The 12194-nt window shown below is 41.4% G+C and overlaps 2 protein-coding genes across 2 annotated transcripts; one reads left to right on the top strand and one right to left on the bottom strand.

Moving 5' to 3' along the window:
- Positions 1–186: 186 nt before the first annotated feature.
- Positions 187–3328, top strand: LOC6505794 (vam6/Vps39-like protein). The gene is made up of 7 exons (XM_001964351.4): positions 187–326; positions 382–854; positions 917–1154; positions 1208–1455; positions 1505–2388; positions 2441–2843; positions 2899–3328. Exons 1-7 carry the CDS (start codon positions 257–259, stop codon positions 3202–3204), a joined length of 2622 nt encoding a protein of 873 aa, XP_001964387.1. The 5' UTR covers positions 187–256; the 3' UTR covers positions 3205–3328.
- Positions 3329–3465: 137 nt separating this feature from the next.
- Positions 3466–6747, bottom strand: LOC6505723 (homeobox protein MOX-2). The gene is made up of 2 exons (XM_001964352.4): positions 5598–6747; positions 3466–4036 (listed from the first exon to the last, which is right to left on the bottom strand). Exons 1-2 carry the CDS (start codon positions 6436–6438, stop codon positions 3531–3533), a joined length of 1347 nt encoding a protein of 448 aa, XP_001964388.1. The 5' UTR covers positions 6439–6747; the 3' UTR covers positions 3466–3530.
- Positions 6748–12194: the final 5447 nt, after the last annotated feature.

The raw sequence follows: 12194 nt of genomic DNA, 5'->3' as shown, positions 1-12194 counted from the left end.
GGCACTCGAAGAGCTCTACAAACTTACAATTTTGTCAAATGTAAATGTGACAATTTCGCCTCGCTAAAGTGAAAAGGACTAGTGATGGCAAGTGGCGCGCCGAACTAGTTCGATAGACTGTGCTAGTGATGAACCATCAGCTGACTCATATCGATACCACGGTTTCCATTGTTTATAAAAATCTTGGGCGGATGCACTTGCTCCGGATTTAGTTGCCGTTATCAAACGCCGATTGGAGGGTAAATAACTAATCAAGATGCACCAAGCCTACAGTGTTCATCCTATCCTGACAAAGGGCGTTCAAATTGAGTCTATTGCTGCTTATGGTAAAATTCTGATATTTAGTTGTGAGCGGTTCTTCATCACTGCATTCTATTGTAGGCAACCATGTAATTTTGGGCACTAACAGCGGACAGCTCATCATGTACGTTATTGAAGACCAGAAGGACGTGGATATGCGAATGTTTAACAACAATTTCAGCCGGAAAGCCATCAGTCAGATGGAGGTAGTTGCCGCCGAGAATCTTCTGTTTGTCTTGACTGACAACTTGGTGCAGGTGTGCGATATTAGCCGGGTAGAGAGTAATTTCGCCTTCTTGCATAGTGCACTTAATACGAAAGGCTGTACCTTGTTTACTATGGATGTGGGCTCAGAGAAATCAACTACCGGTGAGGTGGTTACCCTCATACGTCTGTGTTGCGCTATTCGACGAAAGCTAGTGTTCTTCTATTGGAAAACGAACATGATAGACTCCTTAGAGATAAGCATCGATCTGTCCGACGTACCAAAGTCGCTCTGCTGGGTGGGCCACGCAGTCTGCGTAGGCTACAAAGACCAATATGTGATTTACGATGTAAGAGTTTTCATTGTTTGTTTTGTTTTTGCTTCTTCAACTTGGATATTCTTATTTTTTAGATATCTGTCATACCGCCTAAAAAACACGATCTGATACTCACCTCCTCGTCCATCAGTAGAGATCCCTGCAGTTGTATTATCCGAAATAACTTGCTGGGAATTTCGAAGGACAACTACTTGGTTGTCGTCGACCCGAGTCAATACAAAGACTCATCCAAAGAGGAGGTGCGCCCTAGTGGTATGGAGAGCAAGAACTCGCCTCCCCCGATACCGTGGTCAAGTTCCATTTTGGGCTTAGGTAAGAAACCTGCTACTTTCGAAAACGCATACGATCAACGCATATATTTTCAGTATGGGATGAACCTTACGTCATCGGCCGTGTCAACCAATCCATTGAGGTTCGCAGTCTACTGGGAAAGGATACACTTGTGCAGAACATACCCGAACTGGCAAAGACCCGGTTTCTGGTTCGGGCCAGCCAGGGAATCATTTTTGCTGCCGCTATCTCGGAGTTGTGGTGCATACGTCTTGTGGACATACCCACTCAGCGCGAGCAACTGATTCAGCAAAGAAAGTTTCAACTGGCTATTGAACTAACGGTTAGTAACCGCCTTTAACTCTGTAACGTAAATAAACATTTTTTTACAGCAAATTTCGGATGAACCAACCGTTGAAAAGACGAACATTATTCGCCAGATTCATATGTTAAATGCCAAAGCCCTTTTCACAAACAAAGACTTTTCGGAAGCAATGAAGGAGTTTGAAAAGGCGGCCGTAGACCCATATGATGTCATCCGATTGTTCCCCAACCTAGGGCCCGAACCAAATCAAGGTAATGAAAATTTACATGTCCCTGTGCCCAGTGTTCCGATGCTAGAGGAAACCGATCTGGAGTATGCCTACGAAGCTCTAATAGAATTTCTGAGTGCTGCCCGCCAGCGGGAAGTGGTAAAGTTGCGTGATACCAAAAGCACGTCCAAATCGTTGCTAGAAATTATCGACACAACGCTGCTCAAGTGCTACCTGCAAACAAAAGATTTAATGGTGGCTCCCATCCTGCGTCTCAATCAGTGTCACTTGGTGGAATCGGAGAGGACTCTCAAAAAGTATAACAAGATCTCAGAACTTATAATTCTCTACCAGATGAAAGGCAAGCATAGAGATGCCCTTAATTTGCTTAAGGATCAAGCAAGTCGAGAGGGGTCAGTTTTGCAGGGTCGCGAGCGAACAATTCGATATCTCCAAGAGCTGGGTTCCGACCATCTTCAACTGATATTCGAGTTTGCTGATTGGGTTTTGCAGGAAAACCCTGAGGAGGGCCTAACTATATTCACAGAAGAGTTAATCGAGGTGGAATCCCTGCCGCGTGCCAAAGTGTTGGACTTTTTGGTAAGCAAACACAAGGCCCTGGTTATTCCCTACCTAGAGCACCTGATCGCAGTGTGGAATGATGAGAACACTCTGCGCCACAACGCTCTGATCAAACAGTATTTCGATAAGATTCAAAGAATGTTGACTGAAAAGGAAAAAGGGTACGTGAACACAGTTCAGTTTGACAATTTAATCATCTCTTATTTTTTCCAGGGAGGATGTTCCTGAGCTTAAGACCTTACGCGAGAAACTTTATAAGATGCTCAAAGAATCCGATAAGTATTCACCCGATCGTGTGCTAGAGGATTTTCCTACAAACATTCTTCTGGAGGAAAGAGCGCTGATTCTGGGCCGCCTTAAGCAGCACGATAAGGTGCTGGCGATCTTTATACATGTTCTGGGAGACGTGTCTAAGGCAACGGAATATGCTGAAGCCAACTACGAAGAGGACAATGAAATATTCCATACGCTTATTAAGTGCATCCTAATTCCACCTAAAGAGCCACTTTACGTAGGAGTTCCATTGCATACAGATTTTGCCACGGTCAATAGAGAGCTAGCATTGGAGCTGCTTAACAAATACGCCACTAAAATGAATCCATTTGATGTTGTCCCGGTAATTCATTGCTTGAGCTTCCTAGCGTTTATTTTCTAATATTAAATCTCCACAGCTCCTCCCCGATGACATGCCGCTACCTCACATTGAGCAATACCTCAATAAATCACTTCGCCACATACTGGCCGATAAACACCAGTCGCTAATCATGCGTGGTCTGCTCGAAGCGGAGTCGAGCCGCCTGGAAAAGGAGTTGCAGGCCAAAGAAAATATCAGCTTTGAAGTCAACGAGTTCACGCTGTGTTCAGATTGCGAAAAACCTTTCAATATTCCCCGGAGATTCGTTAGATTTCCCAATGGTGATATAGTACATCTATCATGCTATGATCGCCTTGCACAGGAAGCCGGTCAAAAGCAATAATAGTTACTATTTATATTACTATAAATTTATTCGTATGTTGCGATATGTGATATGATAAAGATAATATAGTTTAAAATAAATAAAACTTTTTATGCATTGAGTATTTCATGATATAATAATGAAACTTGAATGAAAACATTAAAAATTTGTTGTATATTTAGCAGCATATTATTATTTTCCCCTAAACTTTCATTTTCCATCAACCTTAACTTACTTTCATTAAATTACAAATATTTTCCAGGAGAAACCCTTAAATAGAACGAAAACCCATATTGTACATATTTATTTTTTATATTTACAAGAAAATGCTTTGCACTGGAATGGTTTTAGGTTTCCTCACTTCCATCCATGAGGCTATCTCCATCCAGGGAGTCATTGCAAATGGAAAGATCCGATTCTGACTGCGCTCGACTGAGCGGGGGCATGGCTCCGGATAGGGAGAGCGATTGCTTGCTATCGTCGTTATCTTCATCCTGTAGGCTGGGCGAGACGGCAGTACGTCCCGTCGTGGGGTCAGTTGATCCTGCATGGCTCGCGTTAGCTGAGCTTGTCTGATTTCCTAGCATAGTTGTTCCTGGGAGCTGCGTCTGTCTGATCAAAGCCAACCGCTGTTGCGTTAGTTCTAAATGATGCTTGCGCCACTTAATGCGTCGATTCTGGAACCACACTTTAACTTGCGCCTCCGTTAGCTTTAGGGTGTGGGCCAGGTAGAGCCGCTCCGGGCCGACCATGTACTGCTGCCGTTCAAATTCCGCCTCCAGGCACTCCAGTTGTTCGGGCGTGAATATGGTGCGGACACGTTTGTTTTTAAGGGCACTCTTCTTGTGCGAATCTAAAAAAAAGTATGATCGTATATACTTTAATCAATGGGGCCTAATCAACCAAAAGAGTCGTGTGAAGATAGCTACCAGAAGTCGGTGAAAGATGAACGAAAAATCATTATATCTTTTATGCAAATTTTACTGCCTTTTGAATAATACCAAAGGATTAGAAAATTTTACCAATCGCATTGAAAAAAAGTTCTGGAACGGAGTTCCACATTCATTAGGGACTTTAAAAGAACCTTATTCGAGAGTTTTCAAAACTAATTTGAAATACTTTTCGCTTTTATTTCAATGATTCGAAAAGAGCGTAATTTTTGACATCCGCACCCATGTTAATGCCGCGCTATATGGGCCTGAACGATAGCTCCTCGTCGTCTGGCAACCTCGGTCCTACAGTTCAAACTCCAGCCTGGGCTCCCCGCCCACCACAATGGCAGCCCACACAAAGATGCGACTGCTGAGCAAATTGGAGCACAACATGCGTCAGAGTTAAGGTCAGAGAGGGCAGGATATCAACAGCCTGCTGCACACGGCGTCCTCAGGTAATGATATTGTGACGCCCACGCACGTTAAGGCCCATGTCTCGCCGCCCCCGTCCTCCAGCAGCTTGAGCGGGAGCTCCTCCGGAAAATGCGACTCCTCCCTGCCGGGCAGCACTCGGCCGGAACGCAACTTGTGGAGCCGTGCCGAAATGCTGGAGATGCTCAATATTATCCAGAACATTAACGCCCTGGTGCAGCTAAATGATCGGAATCAAAAGAATGAGGATGTGTTCCGTCAGATCGAAGAGGTGATGCGCAGCAAGGGTTATGTGAAGAAGTCCGGAATACAGATCTGGACTATGTGGAAGTCTCCTGAAGTCTACGTACAATACTACCACGCGCCACGTCACTGGGATACCGAAGGTCGTCCCGGAGGAGGTCGGAGGAGAGTGCTCTGCCGCATGCTCAGCGGTGAATGGCGCAGTGGGAGCTGGAATTCAATGGACAGTTCTAGAACGCAGGGCGAGAACCCTAAGGAGGACATTCAGGGCGTGGAGCATCCCATTTTCGGCTTTCGACTGGGACCCATTAAACCAGCACCAATTGATACAGGTAATTAATATTATTCATTTGACATTTTATACTCATAAATAGTAATATTCATGATTCCATAAATTAAATACCAATAGGTGTCATTAGCGTTGCTAAACATTTTATTCAACACCCTAAAAACGAGTGAGTGAGTATCGTTTCAGAAGGTTATTTTGGTCCGACCGTATAAGGTCGGAGATGTCTCCTTCACTGCAATTAGTTTGACAATAGCCGTCCTATGTGCATATGCAGACGTCAAAATTTTATTAGCTTGATTATTTTTGGTCTTCCCAATAATACGGCCCACAGTATTAATATTATTAATGGGTAAAGTACATGTTGTGATGTACTTGTTTTCTTTGATGCAAAAATTTTTTTTAGGGGATCCCAAAATCTTTGGGGGTTGGGGGGACTCTTAGGGATATGAAGCGGGCAAAATTATGCAAATAATGATATTTTTCCTTTGATCTTTGTACTTAGCTAAGCATTAACTCACCCGACTTAAGCTTCTCGCGCTGGAAACTGAGGCTAGCCTGTTGCTGGGCGTGGTGCTGCTGGTGAAGTTGCTGTAGGCTCTGCAGGGCTGAAGGCGCTGCTCCCACGGCGGCAGCAACCGCCGCAAATCCTGTCTGGTGCGGATGTCCACTCAGATAGCGGCCCCCAGCGCTACTATCACAGTTGAAGTTGTTTACACTCTGGCTGTTGATGTTGATGTTGTTGGTGTTGCTAGTATAGCCCTTGTTTTTGCCGTTATTATTGTTCTCGTTGTTGTTGTCGTGTAGGGACAGGTTGATGGCATTGTTGTAGTCCTTGCGCTGGCCCTGCAGGCCCAAAATGGCGGCGATGGTAAAGGACTTGCCCACGTCGAGGGAGGAATGCGCCGCTGCCGCCTCAATGAGCTGCGCGTGCGACGTCGCAGTGGCAGCCGCCGCCAACTGTTCCCGGTGGTTGCTGCTGCTAATGCTGTGGTTGCTACTGTTGCTGCTGTTGCTGGTGTTGCTGCTGCTCGTAGTCGGTGGGTGGCTGTCCGGGTGGTGGAGTTGCTGATGATGATGCTGCTGCAGTTGATGATGATGCTGCTGTTGCAGATGGTGATGCTGCTGCTGCTGCTGGTGCTCCATCTGGTACGAACTTTGACCTGCCGAGACGGCCGCCGCCGCGGCAGCAGCTGCTGCCAGCGCCGCTGTGGGCAGCGCATGATGTGGTTGACCATGTGTAGGGATTGCGCCTGCAACTCCTACTCCCCCTGTCCCTGCTCCGCCGCTGGCCTGTGTGTTATGCAATGCCAAAAAGTGCGACAAGGGATTTGCGTGATATTTGGAAGGATTCTGCAGCATGCTTAGGTATTTGCCACTGTCTCCAAGTTGTCGCTACGTCGCCTCTGCAAATAGGCGAAATGCCAGAGCTTAATTGTTGCTTCAATGCATTGTTGTGTTGGTGCTTGGCCGGGTGTCAACGACTTCCCGATTAAATCCACAGTTAAGTGAAATGTGATCCTTGCCTGGCGCAATCGCTCTACCATGAAGTGCTTGGTCAGGACTGGTCTGAGATTGAACAATGTCAAAACAACGAGTTAGCGAGATGGCCTCTACTTAATGCTTTCGCTACCTATTGAAAAATATAACTATTTATCTAAAATATTTGTATTTGGATTATAAACTCTGAAATATATACTTAATTTTTCAACTGCTAAAAGCAAATTTTTGATAAAATACGCCACATTTATGCAAATAGAAGCTTAACTAGTTCTAAAGATTAAATAGTAATGTCCCAAAGCTGTCGAGTTTCTGTGTTTTACATTATTTAGTAAACCCAATCCTCTGTGATTAGTATTAAAGCAGTTAGTTTTTGGCAGTGCATCCATTTGCTCTGTCTGCGCGTGCATTCATTTGCTTAATTGCGTGCCCTCTCCTTTGCACACAGTCCATGATTCTACTCGCCGCAATACGATAGCCTAATTGAGACTTTGTCACAGCTTGCTGCTTCATTGTGGCTGCATTTGGTGCTGCTGTTTCAGTTGCTGCTGTTGTTGGTCACCCAGGTGCGTGAACTATCCCCAATCCCGCCCATCAACTCAGATGTCGGTGCCATTGTTTGTGCCGCAAGCTAAATGTGTGAATGTCTCAAGCTGAGTTGAAGCAGATTTAACTAAATAGCTAACATCGTGCTCCAAATGAGCTTCATTAAGGAATGCAAATTTGGTGTAACAAGTGGATTTCTAAAGGCTCAAAGGGAATTCCCAAAGATGCTACTGCAAGATACTGCTCTCTCTAGCTCGATTTTAAGCAATTAAAACGTGATTTTGAATTAAAAAGAAATATATATTTCTAATGAAAATTCAAAAATCAAGGGCTTATCAAAGAATAGCTTCAATCATGTTCGGATCCCTTTAGATTCTAAACTGACTACATGTTAGCTACTATGTTAGCTACTATTGATTTAAAATAAATATTTATAAACTAAATACATAAACTAAAAAAAAAATTTGAAAAAAAAAATTTCTGAGCACTTAGCCGAAAATATCGAATCGACCATTGCAATTACACAGGCCGACAATTTCCAACTTTTTTTTTCCTCCACGCATAATTTTACCTGCTCCATAATCTTTAGGCTCCCCTGAACCAAAGTCCAGAACAAACATAGGTTCTATCACCCACCGTTTCCGCGGTACACCTAAGAGAAGAAATTGATCAAATTTTACCATATATTGAATTATGTAGGCCGTGAAATGGCTACGACCATCATTGTTTCCAGTACATATCATTTTTGAAATGTATGTGTACCAATTAAAATTAAAAAATGGTAACTAGCAGTTACCATATCTTTGGAATACTCATCAAAAGTTGAAATCTCAGATTTTCTACGTTAATTTTTGCTCTTCTATGATTTTTCCCCAAACATTTTTCTATGGAAGATTTTTATTTTCTTATTGAAATCAGTAGATCATACCATGTTTTAATTTTGGATTTAAGGAAAAACTCGAAATAATTTTATTGAATTTAATATAGGTGGTTCAACAATATTTTCTTAAATTAAATTGGAGTTTTTAATCTCATATTTTCAAAAAGTCATGGCTATCTACAACTTCTGTAAAGCTTTACTAAACAAGCTGAACCTGCAATAGATACGTTTTGAATATAGAAACAGTTTTAGATAGCCATGACTTTTTGAAAATATGAGATTAAAAACTCCAATTTAATTTAAGAAAATATTGTTGAACCACCTATATTAAATTCAATAAAATTATTTCGAGTTTTTCCTTAAATCCAAAATTAAAACATGGTATGATCTACTGATTTCAATAAGAAAATAAAAATCTTCCATAGAAAAATGTTTGGGGAAAAATCATAGAAGACCAAAACTTAACGTAGAAAATCTGAGATTTCAACTTTTGATGAGTATTCCAAAGATATGGTAACTGCTAGATACCATTTTTTAATTTTAGTTGGTACACATACATTTCAAAAATGATATGTACTGGAAACAATGATGGTCGTAGCCATTTCACGGCCTACATAATTCAATATATGGTAAAATTTGATCAATTTCTTCTCTTAGGTGTACCGCGGAAACGGTGGGTGATAGAACCTATGTTTGTTCTGGACTTTGGTTCAGGGGAGCCTAAAGGTTATGGAGCAGGTAAAATTATGCGTGGAGATTTTTTGCTGTTGGCCTGTGTTATTAATTGTATTCTTTAATTCTAAAGTTAATACATGTTTGGTAATTCGGCTTCCAATTAAAATGTTAGTTTAAGTAGCTGGCCCAAAATGTTTACTAAAATGTCTAATGAAATGTAACTATTATACGACTGAAACTTTAATTACAAAAACCAGAATTAAAGTAGTTCTAATTTTTACAAAATGTATTAAATTTGTACAAGTATCTTAAAATAAAAAAAATATTAAATTTTACAATACAAAAAATGGTTTATTTATTTTTCATGGTATTTATCATATCCACCGATATTAATATATGTATATTAATATCCTATCCGCCATATCTGAAAATACCGTCGGCAGATTTCGTTATAAGAACTTTCATTCACTTTTTTTTTAACAAACCTTTTTAATGCAGTTCCGTGTGCATTGAATAAAGTTTTAACTTGTATAAATGTAAATTGTAATCCAAAAAACGTTTACAATTTCGCACTGTAGAATGAAACACTAGCACTTCGTCAAAATAGATAGTTTATCTTCGATATCACGATTTTCCGACGGTACTGCAAAAAGTGTTGCCTACAATTCAGCGCCTTCCGGAAGGCTGGAACGGAAATCGAAGTAAAAATGGAAGATACTTGTAACTTCCGGTGAAGCATGCGAACGCGTTCGTGTTGCAAACTCAACTGAACTCAAAAGTTCGTGGCCGTAAAATTTTTACAATATCTGTAGACGTGGGCGCTGACGCCGACAGAGGCAGCTCTGCTGTAGCGTAACTTTGTGTCTGTGTGTGTGTTCGGGTGAGTGATTGTTTCTGTTTGTGTATGTGTGCTTAGGAGAGTTGTGATTTTTCTCGGGAGCTCATCCTTTGTGTTTTTTTCTCTCAAAATACAGCTATGATTACGTTGAAAGCATTTTGATATTCTACAAGCTGCACATGCTTTGAGAAAAATAAGTAAGGAATATACCATTGATCGTGTTAAAATTAATAACGAATAATAAGAAATAATTTCCATATTAAAATATATAACAAACATTTTGATGAACATAATAAAATTTTGTACATATTTTCAAAAAGTGGCACCATTGAAATCTTATCAGGCTGACCTTGACTATAAAAGAGACCAGGAAATGCTGGAACAAGAAGGAGCGAGAGGTGGCAGAGGCATAACAACATCATCATCATCATTTTTCAGAAGCAACCACCAGACAGAAAGACAGGCAGTTACATAAAAACGAATCACCCACCGAAGTGATTCAGCCATCAACCAAGCCACCACCCACCACCCACAATTCACCAACCACCACCCAAGCCTCCCACCTATCAGAGCAGCCTTCCCATTCTCGTGCCACCACGCCTGAATACTCTCTGTACGAGTGTATGAAAAGTTATTGAAATTATGAAATAAATGGATAATTGGCTTGCTCGCCTCATCTCCCTCGCTCTCACACACTTGCGCTTGTTGAGTGGGCGGTGCCAGCCACAGCGGAAATAATAAATGACAAACAATATGGCGCTGCTCGACTGATAATAATTTTTGATTCAGTGGCAACTACGTTTGGGGAGAGGCGGTGTGAGGACAGACATAATTAATGAAGCAATAAGCGAATAAAAATAAGCAGTGTTTTTCTTTTCCTTCTCCACATTTTATTCTTTTGGTACACGTATTAAAAGGACATATATCTAAGTATTATTCCATTAAAAATAGTATGAAATCAGACTCCATTAAACTAACACGTTAAATTTTCCTCGTTTTAAACACGATTTAGTTAGCCGTTCAACTAACCCATCTCCGACAAGGCCCGCCCGGCTAGCCCAATTAGCAAACTTTAACCAACTACCTCCCCAAACGAGCTTTCAATTTACCGTTTGATAAACTACAGGGAATGCCAACGATCATTACGCCACTAGCGCAATGGCGAAGAAGAAGGCCTCATTTAGCTGCCATCAAAGTAAATCAATGCGAGAGGATGCAGCAGAGGAACAAAAAGGAAGAGCTTCAAAAGAATAAAAGAAATGGTTAATGGCGGCGTAAGTTCTGGCTCCATTTTCCTCTCAAATTTCGAAATACCCACGAGAGACAAATTCGAAAATCAAAGTCAAAAATGATGGTTTAAGAACGACGGGTACATACAACAGTGAAGATGCGGGGGCAGATCATCCTTTGGAGTGCTCCACCGTCACGTTTGTCGTTTCAATCATCATTAGCACTAATGTACCCACAGGAATTGGGCCGCCACTTGACGCTGATGCTGATGCTGACGCTGTCGCCGACGTTGGCCCTGGAATGGCGGCCGCATAAGCTGCGAATCCTGAGTACTATAGACAGAGAAAGAGAGAGCCGAAATCTCTTTTTTAAACCTATCACCCACACCGATAAAAACTCCTTTGTATACATACTCTATATATGTACATAGTTAATTTTTCGTTTATTTACCACAAATTTTAATATTTTTATGCATAACGAGTTAAAAGCAGCAACAATAACGAAAGCCCCAAACTACGCACATATATAAGTACATATAACTTTATTGGCTACTGCGCATGTCTAAAATTGGGACAGGAGAGATGGGATAAGGAGAGGATAACAGGGGGCCTTCTGGTTCTGCCGGCGTCGCCATTGTTGCTGAGCCCTGGCCTTTTGATAAACTTCGTCGTCCTCGCTCTCCGGCTGTGATAAGCGAGAGGGGACAGTATCTCAGTAATGATGATGATGTCTCTTTTTTCGGGCTGGGAGGGGGTCATATCGGAGGGATCGTTGCCATAACCATAACATTTATTTATTTTTATTAAATAAAATCCAAGCAGCACAGAAGCATTTTAATGTTAGCTAATAAATAAAACACAAACAAGAGCAAGCGAAACTTTTTTCATTATGAATTATTACGACGAAAGGGCAAGGAAGCGAGGGAGGAACACGAACGAAAGAATGAGGAAAGGGAACGGAGGAGCCCAGGAAGGCGACTGGGAAAACTGCCAAATGAAATTACCGTTAGTGAGTTCAGGGCGCATTGCGGGTTTCATTAAAGCTACGGTTGACTTTACATTTCTGACTTTTTACTTTTATAAGAATAAATATTTTTTTAAACATCATGGGCAACACAACGTATGAATAATAAAAATTGCTATGCTGGTTTCATTTCATGTTCCTATAATACTTTTAGCATTAAAATAAACTTTGTTTGATGCATTAAGTGAGAAATAAATAAATATTGTATGGAAAACGAATTTAATGATGCGTTATTTTTATTGACTATCTTGAGCCTGCCCTGTTATCCTTTTCTATTTAATGAAAATATTTTTATTATTATAGAGCCGCATGGCGTTGGTTCGCACACACAGTCACACAAGAGCAAAATGGCTTTCCGCCTATATCCTTCCCCTGGATGGCTCCATATCTGGGCAGGGCTTAATTTTATTAGCCCTCTTTCTTGGC

This window comes from Drosophila ananassae, chromosome 2L, assembly GCF_017639315.1.
Source record: "Drosophila ananassae strain 14024-0371.13 chromosome 2L, ASM1763931v2, whole genome shotgun sequence".
In the NCBI taxonomy this organism is placed as follows: domain Eukaryota; kingdom Metazoa; phylum Arthropoda; class Insecta; order Diptera; family Drosophilidae; genus Drosophila; species Drosophila ananassae.
The sequence above is the reverse complement of the archived record's forward strand: the minus strand, read 5'-3'. Positions and strand labels throughout refer to the sequence as shown.